The 17,367-nt window shown below is 39.8% G+C and overlaps 4 protein-coding genes and 1 long non-coding RNA gene across 6 annotated transcripts; 3 read left to right on the top strand and 2 right to left on the bottom strand.

Moving 5' to 3' along the window:
* Positions 1-613: 613 nt before the first annotated feature.
* On the top strand, positions 614-4,127 carry rhof (ras homolog family member F). Of its 2 annotated transcripts, XM_010746106.3 has the most exons (6): positions 614-744; positions 839-1,059; positions 1,270-1,357; positions 2,312-2,421; positions 2,733-2,867; positions 3,013-4,127. In XM_010746106.3, the coding sequence occupies exons 2-6, from the start codon at positions 925-927 to the stop codon at positions 3,175-3,177; spliced, it is 633 nt and encodes a 210-aa protein (XP_010744408.3). In that variant the 5' UTR covers positions 614-744; positions 839-924; the 3' UTR covers positions 3,178-4,127. The 2 variants fall into 2 exon arrangements, with proteins under 2 accessions (XP_010744408.3, XP_027137812.1); XM_027282011.1 differs by having other exon boundaries at positions 653-1,059.
* On the bottom strand, positions 4,009-12,521 carry tmem120b (transmembrane protein 120B). Its single transcript, XM_010746104.3, has 12 exons — positions 12,323-12,521; positions 10,319-10,437; positions 9,894-10,010; positions 9,742-9,801; positions 9,533-9,628; positions 9,326-9,415; positions 9,166-9,231; positions 8,988-9,049; positions 6,508-6,600; positions 6,221-6,285; positions 5,890-5,958; positions 4,009-5,620 (listed from the first exon to the last, which is right to left on the bottom strand). The coding sequence occupies exons 1-12, from the start codon at positions 12,383-12,385 to the stop codon at positions 5,504-5,506; spliced, it is 1,017 nt and encodes a 338-aa protein (XP_010744406.2). The 5' UTR covers positions 12,386-12,521; the 3' UTR covers positions 4,009-5,503.
* On the top strand, positions 7,384-8,823 carry LOC113746430 (uncharacterized). The gene is made up of 2 exons (XR_003462856.1): positions 7,384-7,819; positions 8,543-8,823. It is a non-coding gene; the product is annotated as an uncharacterized LOC113746430 (long non-coding RNA).
* A 223-nt stretch (positions 12,522-12,744) lies between the features above and the next one.
* Positions 12,745-14,382, top strand: morn3 (MORN repeat containing 3). Its single transcript, XM_010746108.3, has 6 exons — positions 12,745-12,916; positions 13,168-13,326; positions 13,420-13,574; positions 13,654-13,813; positions 13,908-14,092; positions 14,230-14,382. Exons 2-6 carry the CDS (start codon positions 13,182-13,184, stop codon positions 14,290-14,292), a joined length of 708 nt encoding a protein of 235 aa, XP_010744410.2. The 5' UTR covers positions 12,745-12,916; positions 13,168-13,181; the 3' UTR covers positions 14,293-14,382.
* A 1,313-nt stretch (positions 14,383-15,695) lies between these two features.
* orai1b (ORAI calcium release-activated calcium modulator 1b) lies at positions 15,696-17,253 on the bottom strand. Its single transcript, XM_010746109.3, has 2 exons — positions 16,910-17,253; positions 15,696-16,812 (listed from the first exon to the last, which is right to left on the bottom strand). Exons 1-2 carry the CDS (start codon positions 17,021-17,023, stop codon positions 16,255-16,257), a joined length of 672 nt encoding a protein of 223 aa, XP_010744411.1. The 5' UTR covers positions 17,024-17,253; the 3' UTR covers positions 15,696-16,254.
* Positions 17,254-17,367: the final 114 nt, after the last annotated feature.

Here is a 17,367-nt window from a genome sequence, read left to right as displayed (position 1 = left end):
GACTGACATCTTGTTTTTTTAAAAAAATGAGGATTTAAAATGCTTACGTTAAAAGGGAAATAAACAAATCATTATTCCTTTAAATGCATGTGATTAGATTAAGCATGTAGAGTGGTTGCATGGCTGCTGAGTGATTTAAAGACTAAAACAATCACAGATGAATTAATCATGAATAAAATTAATTTCTCATGAAGTGTAGTGAATATTTTCAGGAAAGCACTGACATTTAACATAAACATCCACGCCTCATGAGGACAAGTGTGGCCAACGCAGAATAAATTGTATATTTGCAGAATCTGAGAGTAATTACTTGTTATGTTATAATCTGTGCTTCATTTAATAAGTAAAGAGGCCGGCCTAGTTCACAAAAGTAAAAAAAAAAAAAAGCTCTAAAGGAGACATGAGGATAGATGCACAATCAGCCCATTCACTATCATCAGAGCATCTCCGGGTCACACATTCATGCCTCCACTGATAAGAATCTAGGAGTCTTACTGTAGTGAACATTTTTTTGTGCTATCTCATGCGCACAGTGCTCTGGATAGAGGCAGTGCTTTAGATCAGAGTACCCACCCAGAATTCACATGCAATAAAGGAAGTAAGAGCTGCCGGACTCAACTGTTCTACATGTGCAACTCAGATGCGAGAGATGCTTTCAGTGAGCAGGCTGATAATAGGATATGAGAGAAGTGTGGAGGGGGGTCAATTGGAAACAGCTCTTCAGTTTGACAGGAACAGGAAGTGGTGAGAATCAGTATGCTACCTGGTAAAACATGAGGCTTGTCTGTTCCTCTCTTTCGACACTGCCTATAAATCATCCGAGCCTTTCCAAATATAGATTCATCAGACTTTGCGATGTATTCAACTTAAATCTGGAGGGAGTATCTTCAACCCTGTCCTGACTGGCACCTGTTTGGAGGTGAAATGACGCAAAACGGTGCCGTGACTGGTAATGGTACCACAAAAAAAGGAGAAGAACTTAAAATTGTGATAGTGGGAGATGGAGGCTGCGGTAAAACATCACTCCTGATGGTTTATGCCAAAGGTGACTTTCCAGAGGTAAGAAGAGTTTACATGTCATGACATGTACCACGACTAATACTGTATATTCTATGGCGATAACTTTCTTAATCCAAATTTAGTCAAATACACATGAGCTGCATTTCCTGATCTCATAGGGTTCTCTAAGGCCAGATATTAAAGCATATGTATATATAAATATACAGTGGCGTTGTATCATAAAATCTTTCTCTTGTGTGTCAAAAACAGAAATATGCACCATCAGTGTTTGAAAAATATGTCACCACTATCTCTCTCGGAGGAAAAGAGATAAAGCTCAACCTGTATGACACAGCTGGTAAGACTCTTTAACAGAAACTTCCTCCATGTCTAAACGTTAATAATTATTTTTTTAGTATCATGTTGAGGTCCAAACCCATACTACTCAGTGTATCAGTGTAACCGTCTTATATTAATAATCTTTTTAAAATAGTTTTAAGATGTATAAAGTTCAGACATCCTCTCATGGTGTATTCATGGCGTCTTTATCTGAGGTAAAGTTCGACGTTGACGTCAGAGCATCATCAGCATCATCTTTTAGAGAACTGACCAGCTGTTTGCATGTTAGGAAATACCAACAAGCTGTTAAATAAAGTTTAGAGGCAAATTTAATGTGAGAGTGTACATTTTTTACTTCACAGTAATACAAGATACAAAATATCCTTCCTGATTTATAGTGCTGAATGTGTACTTTAATTTTATTACTTAATTTTATTAGATTAAAATATACCACTTCAATTCTAAGGCTGGATATCAAGCAGGAGTGTGACTAAAAGTTTACATCAGTCATATTTTCAGTCTCTGATCTAATATTAGCAGATTTTAATTAATAATTGTGATGAACTTACTGAATGTTATTCAGATAAAGTTTCAAAAACATGTTAAGGCAACTTTCTCATTTTCATCATAAAGTAAGATTTGTCTCCAGTATCGATTGACTTAAAACTGCTGCATTACTTGTTGGATATAAAACATAAAGTTTCTATGTGAAGTCATTTTCAGGAAAAGTCCTGACAGACTGCGTCGGCAGATTATCTTCTGTAGAATTGCAGCAGAGTGACTTACATCAACGGAAAAGGAAGCTGCAGCAAGGATGTGGTTTTTCACATTTACCAACATATATCATATCTTTATGTTCAGGGCTGATGCACCCCATGCAGACTAGTTTCTGCTTAGTCCCACATCTGAGTTATTAACAGTTGTGTATGCACACTTTCATGAGCTAATGCACTGTTTGCCTTCGTTCTTTTAGGACAGGATGACTATGACAGACTACGGCCGCTCTCATACCAAGAGGCCAATCTGGTGTTAGTCTGCTTTGACGTGACCAACCCAACCAGCTTTGAGAATGTCCTGATAAAGGTAATAATCTACATGGTGCATTAACAACACGACACCTTAAACAAACACGATTGTCAAAGTTAAACTGGAGTTTGTATTCATCAGTTAATGATTGTCACACTCTTGTATGTCGGTGTGTTGCCTGCATTCTTTTGGCTATGATTAACTCAAACAACAGAGCCTGCATGTGGACGTTGACCTGCATGCATGCAGGTGTTGTGCTGGGACTTTCTCTTCTCAGTGCTGCCTGTAAATAGCCAAAAAAGAGTAATCCTGAATCTGATGTTAAAAAGAACAAACATAAAATAACTCCTTACATTTCGTTTACCCAGTGGTTCCCAGAGGTGAGGCACTTCTGTCGGGATGTTCCTGTCATCCTGATTGGCTGTAAGACTGACCTCAGGAAGGATAAAGAGTGTGCGAGGAAGCTCAAGGCCGTGAACCTGGCTCCCATCACTTATACACAGGTAAGGCAAGCAGAAGTGTGTACACATTTAGTGATCTATGCAAGAGGAAGCACCCTAACCAAACCCTGCAACCATATTTAACCGTACTACAATAGCTCTCTTTACATACTACAGTCTAATTCTTGATGTTGGTTTGGGGCTGTAGGGTGAAGAGACAAGGCAGCAGATGAAAGCAGAGCTCTACCTCGAGTGTTCGGCAAAGTATCAGGAGAACGTGGACGACATTTTCAAAGAGGCCACCAAAACAACTTTGGCCTTTATTAAAAAACAAAAAAACTACAAGAGGAAGAAGAAATGTGTCATTCTGTGAGGTCAAAAAGACTCTTCAGTTTTCACTCACTCAGACTGAGAGTGGCTGGACATTCAAAGATTGAAGGTTGGTGTCCTAGACAGATGTGGAAACAGCTGTATGGTTCAGAAAGGCCCTGCAGGTTCAGGCCTTTAACCGTCACAAGGACTAATGACGTAACAGGAAAGAGAGTTTTGCAAGACGCTGCTGCAGGTTGGAGAGTTTCCAAAGTGGTATGCAATATGAAATGCTTTCTGTCAATGTATTTTTACTTTTATACGACAAATGTATTTGTATTTTTATAGATTTTTTTTTCTAACTGAAAGCTTTGCACGGTTTAAACCAGTATGTTTTATTGAAATGTATACATGTGTAGCAGGAACTTGTATTGTTAAGTGTCTGATTTTGGTGTAAAACTGTCAGTAGTTAACAAATGCTAACATCATGGTACTGTTTAATAGTAGTATAAGGAAGAAAACACCCTTGATGAACACCCAGTTTGCTCATTTCCAGTAAAACAAAACACTGAACTTGAATTTGTTTTGGCTCTGCCAGCTTGAAGCAGCTTTTATCTTTACCAACAGTGCCCACTAGTGTCGAACAAACTGAATGTGTGCAATGGTTGCGCAATTTATTGTGGTATTGATGAAATTGAAGTCACAGTACTGAAATAAATACGGACATAAACAGTTTTTTATTAGAGGTTTAATTATTAATATATTTTTTTTTACAACAATGTACACAGATTGAGAAATCGTCAGTCTCTCGTTACTGATCACAACTCAGGCACCAGTTTACAGTCTTGAAATGAATGATGACAACATTGTTCAACATCAGCTACATCATTTTAAAAAAAATGAGGAAATCAAGTTGTTTTGTGCATTCTGGCAGCTCTCGCATCAAATGTAACATTTTGGTCTGTAACTTTGAATCCCCTCGCCCCCACCCTCAATAAAAGTGATACACACAGACAGTGATTCTCTTCAGCACGATTGTGGGAAATAAATCTAACGCTACGGTCTTGATTTTTCAAAATAAAAGGACTTTTTTTTGCTGTGACAGGCTGGAGGGAGAATAAGGCATTAGAGACCTGACACTACTGCAGCTGTTCATTTGAGCCCACCTGAACTTTAGCTGAAAAAAAAAAACACACACAAAAAGACCCTTCAAAACAAGCATGAAACACAAACCAGACAACACTACAGTGAACTAGAGCACAACCTCCACATTTGGCCATAAGTTAATTCATACAAATATTTTATTTAGTATGTTGATTGGAATTAGAAAAACAGTAATCCAGCACATCATTCGATATCTTCCTAGACTTATCGTACCAGCTCTAATAGCAGCATTTGATCATAATACAAGGTTTTTTTTTCAGTAATGATAAATGTGTCAAGTGTTAAAACAGAATCTGAGGTTTAATATGCATTAGTGAAACATAATAAATGTATATCTATTACAGTTTGTTAACATTATGTTAATGAGAGCTGTTGTTCACATGAAAATCCCCACTCGGAATAACCGTTTTGTAAAGACAGTTCAAGTTTTTATACGTTTATGCTGTTGTGACTTAACCAGCTGACCCATTTTAGAAGTTAGATCATAAAAACAACAGTTATGGCTTTTGTAACTGCTGCCTGAAGTGAGAAACAGTCCTGCATTTCCTTGTAATCCCAACTCTGAAAACAACAACAACAAAAACATTTATTTCTTGAAAATTGGAGGTTATCTTGGCCAGTGAAGTATTAGGTTTTGTTTTTTTAAGTGAAATATCACAACAGGGAGCTGAGAACTACACATGAAACGATGACGAAGCGCAGTGCCACGTTGAGACAAGAGACAGTTTGACCATTACTACTTCACAGAAGTATGAAGCATGTACACGACAGACGTTAGGTCTTCAAAGGCAAACTATATTCTGTTAATCGATGCTACCTGCCCTCTTTTAGTTGCATATGATTTGAACAAAGGCTCTCTGATAGGATTCATGCGCTGACTGACACAAACACCCAAATAAAAACACATTCTTTCCACTCAATTTTTGTTTTGTTTTATGTACAGGATAAAGCGACAAACTGTCTATCAGGTGAACGCTGTGACCGACCGTGCAACAACATCGACGACGAGTCATTAGAAAGCAGAAGCCTGGTTTGTGCCAGATACTTTGGCTGGACTGCTGCTGCTGCTGATGCCACTGACGCCTGAGAGAAACAGTGGTTTTCAGTTTCGTCTTCTCCCGGGCTGATCAGACTGTGGTCAGTCCATCAAGCGATTGTGCGTGTTGCTTCAAAATTACTGGCCGTTTCTAACAAATTCGAGGTGTCTCGTTGTGTTTTTGTCTCAGTCAGTCATTCTTTTGCACCTTTTCCTGGTTTTTCTGAATCTTTTGGTGGACGACTTTTAACGTAGTGAGGAAATTTCCCAGGAAGAGGACGAGAAAGGTTAACGCCAGCATAAATACCTGAAAGGAAAAAACAAAAACAAAGAAAGACACGTCAAGTCATGTATTATTACAACTGTGGCCAATATCTATATTTTGAAATGTTGCGGAGTTAGGACATGTCAAGTAGGCGGGGTTTCGGTTCTTTTACCGACACTACAATTGACACACTTTTGTGGACACTGCTTAGATACAGGAATTGCAAAATGCATGAATGGTTTTCCAAAGAAGGTCGTCAAACTTTTAAAAATCTGTCTCAACATGTCTCTTGACATTTAAGCGATTATTACCTGCCACTCCTTGCAGTCCTCATGTCCTGCCAGGCGAAACAGGGTCACCGAGTTGTACAGCTGCCAAAACTGTGAAGGAAGAGGACGCATTATCTTTCATAAGGTCGTCCACGGTCGCACAAGCAAATATTGCTTTGATTCAGAGCTTTCTCCTCAGATGATGCAGCCTCTCAAAAATGTCTTAAGAGTTGCACAATTGTGTTTGCTTCCATTTAATACACATCAAACACTGGGGTAAAAACACCCCCGTGAGCCTACATGATCTTGCACAATCCTCCTATTTTGAAATATTTGTATTGAGGCTTCAGCCTGAGAACAAACAACTACTTACATGGCCAAAAAAGAGGAACGGCAAAAGAAAAGTGAGGCCTCTCCACATCCAGGACTGAAATCCCTCTGCAGAGACACAAAACTGTAACAGTGACCTTGGGACAACATGACAGAGCAGTCGTGACACCGCACTCAAATTACTCCCGACATCTGCGTGACAGCACGCTTATGTTAACAACTGTCTTCATCTCTCACCTTTACCCTAATTTCTTCCAGACATGGTCTTGCAGATGGCTCAAGAGTTCAAACGTTCAAAATGACTATCACCAAAAATAGCTTACAACGCACCCACTGTGAGGTCCAGCTGATTCCTCTCCCCCAAAGCTCGCAGCCTGTATAAGCAGCCACTCTGGTAGTAATACTGGAGGAATTGAACGAAGCCTGGAGGACAAATGGATCACATAAAAATCACAGATTACAGCACAGGCAACACTGAGCAGATCAATTAGGCGCAGATGATGTCTCAGTACTGGAAATGAAAACGATTTTAGAGGACGAGAATCAGCTTATCAGCAGTTCTCACGTGGAATAAAAAAAGAAAAAGAAAAAAAAAGTCAATAGCAGGTTGTGATGTGAAGCTTTGCACGCTGAAACGAGGTCATTCTGTCCTCGAAACAAACAAAAAAAGAATGCACATTGTCTCAGTGTAAGCTTAATTTGTTGTTAGGTGAGGATTTTAAAAAAGACCGTCCTCGTGTTTTAACATTTGACTTATCACCCAAAACCTCAACCAGAGAGGCCATCACATCGGCTGTCACACCATGCGTCTACATGTGATTTACCAGGCAACGACTGCGACCACAAGCCCGTGAAATGACTTCTCTCTTTATCAACTATTATTAGCAGGCTCGCTGTGAACGCTTTACAGTCTACAGTGCTAAAACTTGAGCTCAGACAGTGGAGTCATGTCCTTTCCTTTCTTAAACACATTTCCTTGACCTTGATGGAAAACATCATGGGGTGAAGGAAAGATGTGAAGGAGACTGAACTAACACTAGACTATGTAATTATGCCCTGTGGACGTTATTGACATGATCTGTGGTGAAACTACAAAGTTCAGGAGATGGACTACAAAAACTGCATTTTACAGGATATAGAAATGTGGACAACCTGTTGAAAATATGACTTCATTATTAAGATCAGAATTCAAATAACAGACCTGCAGTGAGCGGTCGCTTTTTTGTTGTTGCCACCAAGAATTGTGGGACGGGATTATCTCTTTTTCCTTTTGTAAAGGACGTCCGGTGTATCCTATTCTAAAAGGAGATAAGAAAGGAAGCATGCGCGCTCCTTTCCTTAAACATTTAAGGCCACATAAATACTTCCAGGTCAATTAATCAACCAGGCCCCCTGACTCTGTTTGACCTGAACCTTAATTAGTATCATTGGTAACACCTGTGTTTACCCGACTATTTCATGTCAAAAATGAAGTCTGTTTAGTGTCAGCTATTAGAAAAGCCAAGTCACTTTCCTAGGTGTTCACTTCCTATGAACATGTTTGCACTGTGTGTAATCACAGCTTATCACAGGTGACCCTGACCTTGACCTGCTCTGGCCTTGGTCTAGAGCAGTCAAGGCTGTGGTGTAAACAGTTTCACAGGTAAAGATGACGGCTAATTACTTTTTTCTTTTTTAATTTTGTTAATTTTTCTACATTTCTGTCATTGACTGAGCATTAGCACCTGAACGTGGCGATATTTTATTATTTAGAGCGAGGCGTTCAGGGTTCTGTCATCATATCAGCAAAGAGCAATGTGACAGAACAGGTAGAACTGAAAATAAGTCCTTTGATCTGTTGTTAATTGACAGAAAATTTATCAGTGAGTATCTAAAATTCAGGGGTGAGAGAGGGGATAATAAGCAGCAAAAGGACCCAGGCTGGAATCCAATCCAGGTTGCTACAGTAAGGACTTTAGGGCACACAGAGCTACAGGGGTTCCCACCATCAGTGAATATTTTAATAACCGATGAATTTTTTTTCAAGCAAGAATGACAAAGTTTCTGTGGTTGCAGAGTTCACATTGTGAGAATCCGCAGCTTTTCTTTGATTCTTATAACTGTAAACTGGATGTTAGTATGTTGGTAGGAAACAAAACAAGAGGTCTTCGGCCATGTGTCACCTTTTTCTGACATTTTAAATATCAAACTATTTGTTGATTAATCAAGACGATAACGGGCAGATAATGAAAATACTGGTTACTTGCAGCCCTACACACAACTATTTATTATGCAAGTATTCATTTGGCTAAATAGAAAATACAGTGTGCGTCACAAAGGATACAAAGATACATGTGTCACAACAACTCTCCTTTATCTCCCACAGCTGGTGTCTGAAACTGATGATGTAACACAAGTGTTTAGACTGACAGCACACAGCGGGAGTGCCTCAAATGTTCCAAAGTGGTGCTACACGTGACCAACGTCAACAAAAGACCTGTGAGTGTAAGCTTTGCTACAAGGTACACACAACAAAGAGAGGGACTACATGTTCTGCTTGTTTTAACTACGGGCCAAAAGGAAAAAAAAGAAAAAGCTGCTGCTTTTTTGAGGATGGATGGCCAGCGTTAGTGCTAATAAAACCAGCTCATGCTAAAAAACAAAAAACATTAATTTAACTGAGAAATTGTGTAATGTAATTTTTTAGCAGATTCCACCCTAATCTTTACAGAATCAACAAGAAAATGTCTCAAACAACGCACAATGTACTGTACATACATGACAATACAATACATTTTACTCCAAGTCTAGTAAACAAGTTCAATTCTTACTTTGATATATGGAGAACGCAAGGAACTGGCTTCTAAACATCTGATACATCGGCCCCTCCGGCCTGTGAAAAGACACAATGTTGGATGAAGAAACTGTAGCTGCACCTGTTTGAATAATACTTCAAAATGATTGCCGAAACAACGTGACGCTGTGGAATAAAAAAAGACAGAAACTCACCAGGTAAGCATCACCCCGGACAGAAAGGTGGATACATAATGGTGAGACACCCACCAGCCTTTGATCCTGGAAAGCAGAAGAAGAGCACAGCACTGTATGACACAGTGATTCAGCGAGAACAAATCCTGTCATAGAGAGAAAAATAGGAACAAGTGCACACCTGGAGCCGTTGCTCATGAGGATACTTTCTCTTATGGTCAGTGTGCAGTAGTACCACACCAGCAAAAAGTTGAAGATTTCATCAGTGACTCTAAACAAAACAGAGAAAAAAATAAAATAAAATCAGTGAGCCAGTCTTTGAGATTTTAATAAATCACCTACGATATCGATCAAGAGGGAAACTCTTGATCGAAGAGGGTTCTCTCACCGATAGTTGAGAAAGAAGAGGCAGGTTATTGCTCCAAACATCAGGATTATCGTCATATAAAGCTTGAACTTCTCATACTCGTCTTTGTAGGCAAATCTATGGGAATGAATGGAACAAGAGAAGATGAGGAGTTGATACATAGATAAAACAAATCCAGAGTCTAAACCTGTGTTTTTCACACCGTTCTCAGGGCTGAATACTTTACATACTTTGCCTGGTTGCTGAGAAGAGTTACGTTCACATTTCCCAGGACCAAATTCAGGTACAGCCTGAAAAACACACATAAAAAAATAAATAAATAATAGTCCAACTGTAATGTTGAGTGAACAGTCAGTGAGGGGAAAAAAAAAAAAGTACTCACCCATTTCTCTTTGGCAAATATGCTTCCATATCAAAGAAGACATTTTCTTTATCTTTGATTTGTGTCTTGATGTCTGTTATTAGCTCCAGTTCCTTCTCGTCACATGTTTGTGCACACCTGTGAACAGACAAAATGAACATTAATGGAAAAGTTAAAAAAAAAGTGGATCTTAAACTCTCTGTGGACTAAGATGCAGTATCTCTCTGGTAGGATAATAGAGATTATAATCATAATTTAACCATTAAATCTGCCTCTTTCCTCACTTTTCATAACCTGTCTGCTTGTTCAGTACAGGGGATGTTACAAAATGTATCCATAAGTGATATTGCTAAGTTAAATTTGCTTATGAGCCAGACTATGACAAACCAATATACTGCCTGTAAAAACAGACATGTAGTGCGCTGTCCTGATCAGAGAATACTCACTTGGCCAAGCTGTAGCGTAGGTCTTTTAGACATTTTCTCTGTTTGCTGATGGCGCTGCTGCACGTCGTTTGTAGGTTGGTGAGCTCCTCGAGTTTCTGTCTGTATATTTTGTGATTTTCCTAGTGATCGAACAAAAAACACACAGTGATCAGTGTGGGACATTTGTAGGGGGTAGAAAAGTCTGCTGACTCCAAGTAATAAAAGGACAGATAGATACATGTGTGCCTTTATGCAAGTTACGAGAGATGCAGTCACAAATGTTGCTGCTGATGAGCGTTTACAACTAGAAATGCAGAAAATAAAAAGACTCAAATGTGTCATTTTTCACCTATTTTAAAAGAGTGAAAATGTATTACAAGTCTGAGTGGACAACAGTGAAACCAGCACTGAACAGAATCTCTATTGAGGAAGAGATGGAAATGATTTACCCTGTGAAATTTTGTTTGACCCTTCTGTCAGAACACAAACAGCCCATGACATCGGATCATGTGGTGAAATATATACACCATTTTAATACGAATCTATGCTGGGTGACCAGACAACGGCTTTCAAGCAGCACTGCCCCCACCTTTTCTCTCCCTATCAGCACTGGTTTATAAGACTGGACAGAGTGTTTGGAGGCAAGGATGCACAGTCAGCAGAGATAATCCTGTAGTCTGAGGTTAGGGACTCATCCCCCACCTTAAATATGATTTGACAGGCATATGTTGACTACACAGGATCACGTAATGTGGATCCAAGACTGAAAAAAGGGTTAATCCTTGTTAAAAGACTTACACAATCAAGGTTTCATTTCATTATAAAAATGAGAGAAGTTGCCTGGACAAAAAGGTGTTTTGTCAGCTACTGTACATTGTAATTTCTATTTCAGACCTGCTAATCTTTAAATATGTTTAAACGTGTTTAAATGTCCATCTTGGATGGTACATGTTATGTTATGTAAATGTTACCTGGTTACAAACCCCAAGTATATAACAATAAAGAAGTTTAGCATCTTGACCTTTCAGATGGAGAAAACCAGACAGCTAATCATGGTAGTCATTGTGATTTATATGCATGCACATGTCACATGAATGATGCATGTGTTATTTTTTATTTTATTTTTATGTTTACTACAGGTCAATCAGGTTTGTGTACATGAACCCACAGAGTTAGGACATGCCACAGAAATGGGGAAATCAACTAAATATGAGTGGGAGGTTAAACCAGAACATGCAAGCTTCATTTCAGAAAAATCCCCAAACAGATGACAGTCACCTTCATCACCATTTTTCCCTGCGGAGCAGCTCCAGATTTTTTTAATTTTTCATGCCATCACAGACACGTTGTGTCTCAGTTGTCTGGTGCTGCATGAGGTGAGGGGAGCATGATCGTGCCACATCACCACATGCTTCAATACTTAAAGTGAACTGTATTCTTCCCCCATTATCTGCCCCTTATTATTGTTATTTCAAGTTAGCCGGCTAGCCAACGTGAGCTTGCCATCAGTGGCATGATGATGATGATGATGATGTATGATGATGCATTCAATGACGACGAAATAAAATCACGCAGGCAGACACAAACACGTGGACCTACCTTACCTCGACCTAACTTTAGCAGCGGATAAATCAGTGTTACATTAGTGCACTGTGTGTGTGTGTGTGTGTGTGTGTGTGTGTGTGTGTGTGTGTGAGCTAAGTTAGTGTAGCTGCACATTAGCCGCATAAGACACTTACTAGCATCCTGCTAACGTTAGCAGCTGTAACACAGGGATGTTACAGTGAAGTCAGAGAGGATAAACATACCCCATCTCTTCTGATATTGCTACCAAGAGTAGCAGTAGTAGCAGTAGTAGTAGTAGTAGTAGTAGTTGTTGGCTCAATGCTGCGTTTACGGCCGGGCTGAGAATGAATGGCGAACAGGAGAGGTGCTATCCAAACTACAGAGTAACGGCTGTCAGTGCCAACCGCCACGACAAGCTCCAGCAAACAAAGATGTGTTTCAGTTGTTCTCCTGTCTTACCTGTAATTGTTGATATTCCTCGTCAATTTCCTCCCACTCCGTCTGAAACTTCGGTTTGGACATCGTGTGGTACACAGTACAGTACAGTGAAGTGGAGGATGTCGCGGAAAGAGGACGGCTTCACCGAGGTTTACACCCCGAGTCTCTCCTCAGCGCCGACCGGCCACTCACAAGGCTTTTTAACCGGGCTGCACGGCGCATGCGCACATCGTAAAAACCACTCAGGCCATTATGGGCCAACCGCTGTGGGTCAACAACACGTAGTTGAAAGAGAAGTCACAAGTGATTAAACATTAAATAAATAAATTGATTAATAAAAAAAAGAACAACTCTTTCGTTAGCTGGACCTCCTAGACACATAAAATATAAAATTAAAATGTACTTTTAATTTAATTTTCACTGCGCTAACTACAGTACACAGTACTGTTGCTAGGATACGGCGAATGCTCGGCTCTCTCCCAGCTAAGCTAGTGAAGTTTACACTGCTAGCTGGCTTTCTGTCATGTTTTCTTGATTTATTCGGCGGCTACATGGCCTGAGTTTACAAGCGAATTGAGTTATATTAAGTTTTTTCGCTTGGAAACATCGCTACAGGTACAAGTACTTTGTTTTGAATGAGTGTTTGACATCATATTTGGGCCACTGTATAGGTTGCTAGTGTCAGATGGCAGTGTGGATCATTTTAACTTTATCCTAAATGTGGGTTTATGTGCATTTATCTATTATCTTGTTTTGCAGACATACTCTAATGATATTTACACACTAAGACTAGGTTACCTGACGTCTAAAATATTTCGTATTTATGTATTTATATTCGTGTTTTTATCTTATTGGGTTTTGACCAGGCTATCCCCCAGCCATGCCGTATATGAAAGCATCTAAAATAAAACAGCCACTGTCAGTGCTGAAGGATATTAGGTCACAGAAATGTGGACTGAGGTGCACAATTTTCTCGGCCAGTGGAAATGAATACAACGGAGAGTGGCAGGATGACAAGAAACATGGTGAGCTTCCACTAAACTACTGAAAAATATGTAAATACCTGGTTACTAATATAGAGACACTATAACTAAAATGGTTGTTTGTTTGTTTTTAAGGGAAGGGAATCCAGGTTTGGAAGAAGTCTGGAGCCATTTATAGTGGAGAGTGGAAATTTGGGAAGCGTGATGGATATGGTACCTGCAGTGTGCTACTCCCAGATAAGGAGTATGCAAGGAAGTACTGTGGTGGATGGAAAAATGGAAAGAAGCACGTATGTATTTTATATATTATTACACATTCACGCTGCAAACACATGTATGTACACTCTGATATATTTTGCATTTCTTCAGGGGTATGGGACGTACTTCTACAATAGCTCTGCTGTTTATGAGGGGGAGTGGAGTGAGGACCAGCGGAGTGGCTGGGGAAGGATGTACTACGGGAGTGGAGACATATATGAAGGAGAATGGATGAAGGATAAGACTCACGGACAGGGCATCATTCGATTTGGTAAGAGAAGTGTACATATATTTTTATTCTGAAATAGATTAGAGTTTGGTGGAGTACATTTTTTAAAAATGTGACTTTTCAACTTGTGTCCAAGCAAATGGAAATTGGTATGAAGGCACCTGGCGAGATGGCAAGAAGAACGGTAATGGAAAGTTCTACTATCCTGATAAAGGCCAGCTTTATGAAGGCTATTGGGTGGACGGAGTAGCAAAATGTGGGACCTTGTCTGATTTTGGGAGGGATGAAGCACCAACACCGACAAAGTATCCAATTCCACAGGTACAACATTTTGACTGTTGGTACTTAAGACAGCATGCCTGAGTTTAGTCTGTCACCACTTATGTGACACAACAACAAATTGCTTTCAATACATTATTGCAGATTAAAATATGAACATATCTTCTTTTTTTTTCAAGGTACATCTGGTGGATATGCAGTTGGTTTTAAGGGAAGCCCAGTCAGGGTTGAATCAGGCTTGATCAGTGTTGTAAGAAGAGGATCAGCAAGTTTTCACTCCATCACAAACTTAGGGCGAAAGGATAAAAAAGAAAATAAAAGGCATGACGGCATTCAGTATGTTCAATTTGTCCGAGCATTCACATTCAAATCATTTGTCCTTGTCAGTGAAGCAAACTGAAAACATCAATCGATATTTCAGTATTTCAGAGTTGAAAACAATAATTATATAATTAATCCTTCTGAGGAGGTTATGTTTTGGATCACTACTGGCCTGATTTTCATGTAACTTTGTGGAAGGGTGTAGTCCAAGCCAACGAAGAACCCATTACATTTCGTCAAAACCGTCGTCATAATTAAAGTGAATTGTTTGTTATGACTAAACATACAACAAAACATTAACAACTGCCTCAAACATAACTAATGAAACAAAACTTGCCGTGGGTCTATGCTCTCCAAGTGCTGTTGTAGTTCAACATGTTAATACAGTTTACTACCAACACAGGTGATTAAACACTGCAACTGTCATGATAATAAAAGGCTTGCTGCAAACTCTTATGACATAATAAAACAATTCAGTTCCAAAGTTTCTAAAACAGCATCAGACTATATACATGTAGAAAAACAGTATTGAATGTGTAAACTCACAATTTAAGTTATCGAAGCTCATCATGTGATAAATTCAACATTAGTGTACATGAAATATCTAAAGGACACGTCCACTTATTTTCCCTCACAGGGACTGATAAAATATTGGCTCTACTGTATTTGCTATACACTGCATTCTCACAGTAGTTGTACACTCAACAGTAACAGATAAACAAGCCACACTTCATTATTCAGTAAGAAAACTGTATAGTTTATAATAATAATCAAGAAAAACACTAGCACCAACAACCATCCTGAAAGAAAAGGATCTCTTCTCATCACATACCTCCCCCCAAACCTCTAATTGGGATGGACTATCTTGTGACAAGATCATCATCATCTTAACTTTCATTTTGGAAGTCATCTCCAACCCCAACTCCAGTTAAATTAAATTTGAATAAACATAAGTTGGTAGGGATGCACTCCAGGATGACGGTGAAGAGTGAATGATGAAAACGACATGCTAATTCAGGATATGTGAGACAAGTGGAGAGCTCAGGCTTTAACAGTAGTACCTCACAGTGGGCAAAATGTAATTATGCAGTCTGTGTAATGAGTCAGATTTCTTTTAAAAGCTTAAAGTGTCAAGAAGAGAAATGAAAATACACAATCAGACAGGATTGGCTCAGTTGCTTATCCAATGAAAAGATCGGTGTAAACATGTGTTAAGTCAAAACATTGGCAACATCTTCTCTTTTGTGCCGACTGAAAATAAGTTGCATAGATAACATTAGAGACATTTTCTAATAGTACATCCAGATTACTTTTGAAACTTTGATTGTGACTTGGTAAAAATCTGTTTATTTTAACACCACAGCCTGTGCTACAGATGTCAGTCAAATTTCTTTTTTATAATACTGTAGTTTGGCTGCCGTCCAGTCAGTCTTCGCAAATGGCAGGCATTACAATTACAAATGGTGAACGTTACGAGAAATCATGTACACAGTGAACAAGGAGGGTTAAATACTTGTGGTTTACAAAACACAACAAGCCAATATATATATATATATCAACAGTGTTCACTGACAAAACGGGTAACTAAACGACGCAGCAGGCAACAGACAGATTTCCATTATTGTTCAGATGATAAATCAAGCAACTATCACAGTTAAGACTTTTTTCCAATTTCAAGTTACATGCACTATGGCAGATTTGTGAGTTCACAGTTGATCCAAACATGTTTTTTTCTAAAAAATACAAACTCTTCACAAAAGTAAATTTCACGACAAAGAGGTGAGACATCATCATTCCTGTAAAAAATCAGAAGCCAATATTGCAGCTTCTGGCTTGGAGAAATCCCAAGTAGTCCACCATAGATGTGTATCCGTTATACTTGTCTATGGGAAATGTGAGCTCGGAGACTGCAAGATGGACGACTCCCCTCTGTTGTCCAGCTCGTTCTGTAGCCGAGTGAGATTAGATAGCTCCTCAAGCTCCTGAAACTGTCTGTCAGTCTTGTGGCTGACCAAGGAGCGGTAGAAATGCACAGCGAACACTATGAAGACTAAACCAAAGGGGACCATAATAGAGGTGGACGTAATAGCAGCTGCCACACCAGATGAAACTGTATTATTGCTGGACTTGTTGGGCTTAATGGGCAAAAATTTGACCCAGCAGAGTAGAACCACTTCGGCTAGGAAGAGCAAAGTACCAATGACTGTAGAAAAAGCCCACGCCAGTTCAATGTGTCGGTGCATTCGCTCGTGCGGAGACTCCTTCACGGAGTTGAGATTGTGGACGTTGCTGACGGCCTCTATGTTGGGCAAAATGCAGGTGCTGACCATCAGAGCGAACAGGTGGACAGCCACGAGCACAGTGGTGCAGGCACTGAAGGCAATAAGGAGAGCAGGTGGGTAAGGATAGCTGTTGTCCAGCTGCACTTCTACCATAGCCACCTGGAGGGAAAAAAAGGAAACAACTTTATATACACTTTGTAATATGACTGACTAACCCACATGAGAGCTGAGTGGATGATTTGAACGCAATGTTTACCATGGCAAATCCAGAAAGCAGGGCTGATGTCCGGCTTGAAGCCTTCAGTTTAGCCCGGCTCAGGTACAGCTTCCTCCAGGAGAGTGCTTGCAGTGAGTGCTCGTTCAGACTCATGTTGCGCCTTTTAAACCGAAGGAGTGGACGAGCGGCGCTAACGTGACGTTAGTTATCTTTGTTAGGACACGAAGAAAGCGTTCAACATGCCACCAGCGTACACTTGTGCGGAAACAAACTGCGGAAGCTACGGTCTTTTTTTTTTCCCACCGCGGCGTGTTGTGCTGCCTGCACCTTTACACTACCCAGAAGTCCGCGCGCTCTGACGGAGGGAACATCCGCTAACTGTCGTCGGTCGGTCGGCTCGGTTAACGTGCTCGCTAACTAACACTGAGCTCGACCAGCACGTTAAACGTGTAACGACTGATTTAAAAAATAAACGTTTTTGTGAAGTTTAACGACTA

This window comes from Larimichthys crocea, chromosome IX (assembly GCF_000972845.2).
Source record: "Larimichthys crocea isolate SSNF chromosome IX, L_crocea_2.0, whole genome shotgun sequence".
Classification (NCBI taxonomy): domain Eukaryota; kingdom Metazoa; phylum Chordata; class Actinopteri; family Sciaenidae; genus Larimichthys; species Larimichthys crocea.
Note: the sequence above shows the minus strand (reverse complement) of the source record. Positions and strands in the feature narration are given on the sequence as shown.

What these genes read in the sequence shown, in the direction of transcription:
- rhof (XM_010746106.3), top strand. Translation starts at nt 925, where the DNA reads ATGACGCAAAACGGTGCCGTGACTGGTAATGGTACCACAAAAAAAGGA. An exon ending in CCAAAGGTGACTTTCCAGAG is followed by an intron (nt 1,060 to 1,269) that starts GTAAGAAGAGTT and finishes TGTCAAAAACAG; the next exon opens with AAATATGCACCATCAGTGTT. An exon ending in CAACCTGTATGACACAGCTG is followed by an intron (nt 1,358 to 2,311) that starts GTAAGACTCTTT and finishes TCGTTCTTTTAG; the next exon opens with GACAGGATGACTATGACAGA.
- tmem120b (XM_010746104.3), bottom strand. Translation starts at nt 12,385, where the DNA reads ATGTCCAAACCGAAGTTTCAGACGGAGTGGGAGGAAATTGACGAGGAA. An exon ending in TGCGTTCTCCATATATCAAA is followed by an intron (nt 6,601 to 8,987) that starts GTAAGAATTGAA and finishes TTTGTCCTCCAG; the next exon opens with GCTTCGTTCAATTCCTCCAG. An exon ending in CGTTCCTCTTTTTTGGCCAT is followed by an intron (nt 5,959 to 6,220) that starts GTAAGTAGTTGT and finishes CTTCCTTCACAG; the next exon opens with TTTTGGCAGCTGTACAACTC.
- morn3 (XM_010746108.3), top strand. Translation starts at nt 13,182, where the DNA reads ATGCCGTATATGAAAGCATCTAAAATAAAACAGCCACTGTCAGTGCTG. An exon ending in GGAAAAATGGAAAGAAGCAC is followed by an intron (nt 13,575 to 13,653) that starts GTATGTATTTTA and finishes GCATTTCTTCAG; the next exon opens with GGGTATGGGACGTACTTCTA. An exon ending in ACAGGGCATCATTCGATTTG is followed by an intron (nt 13,814 to 13,907) that starts GTAAGAGAAGTG and finishes CTTGTGTCCAAG; the next exon opens with CAAATGGAAATTGGTATGAA.
- orai1b (XM_010746109.3), bottom strand. Translation starts at nt 17,023, where the DNA reads ATGAGTCTGAACGAGCACTCACTGCAAGCACTCTCCTGGAGGAAGCTG. An exon ending in TGCTTTCTGGATTTGCCATG is followed by an intron (nt 16,813 to 16,909) that starts GTAAACATTGCG and finishes TTTTCCCTCCAG; the next exon opens with GTGGCTATGGTAGAAGTGCA.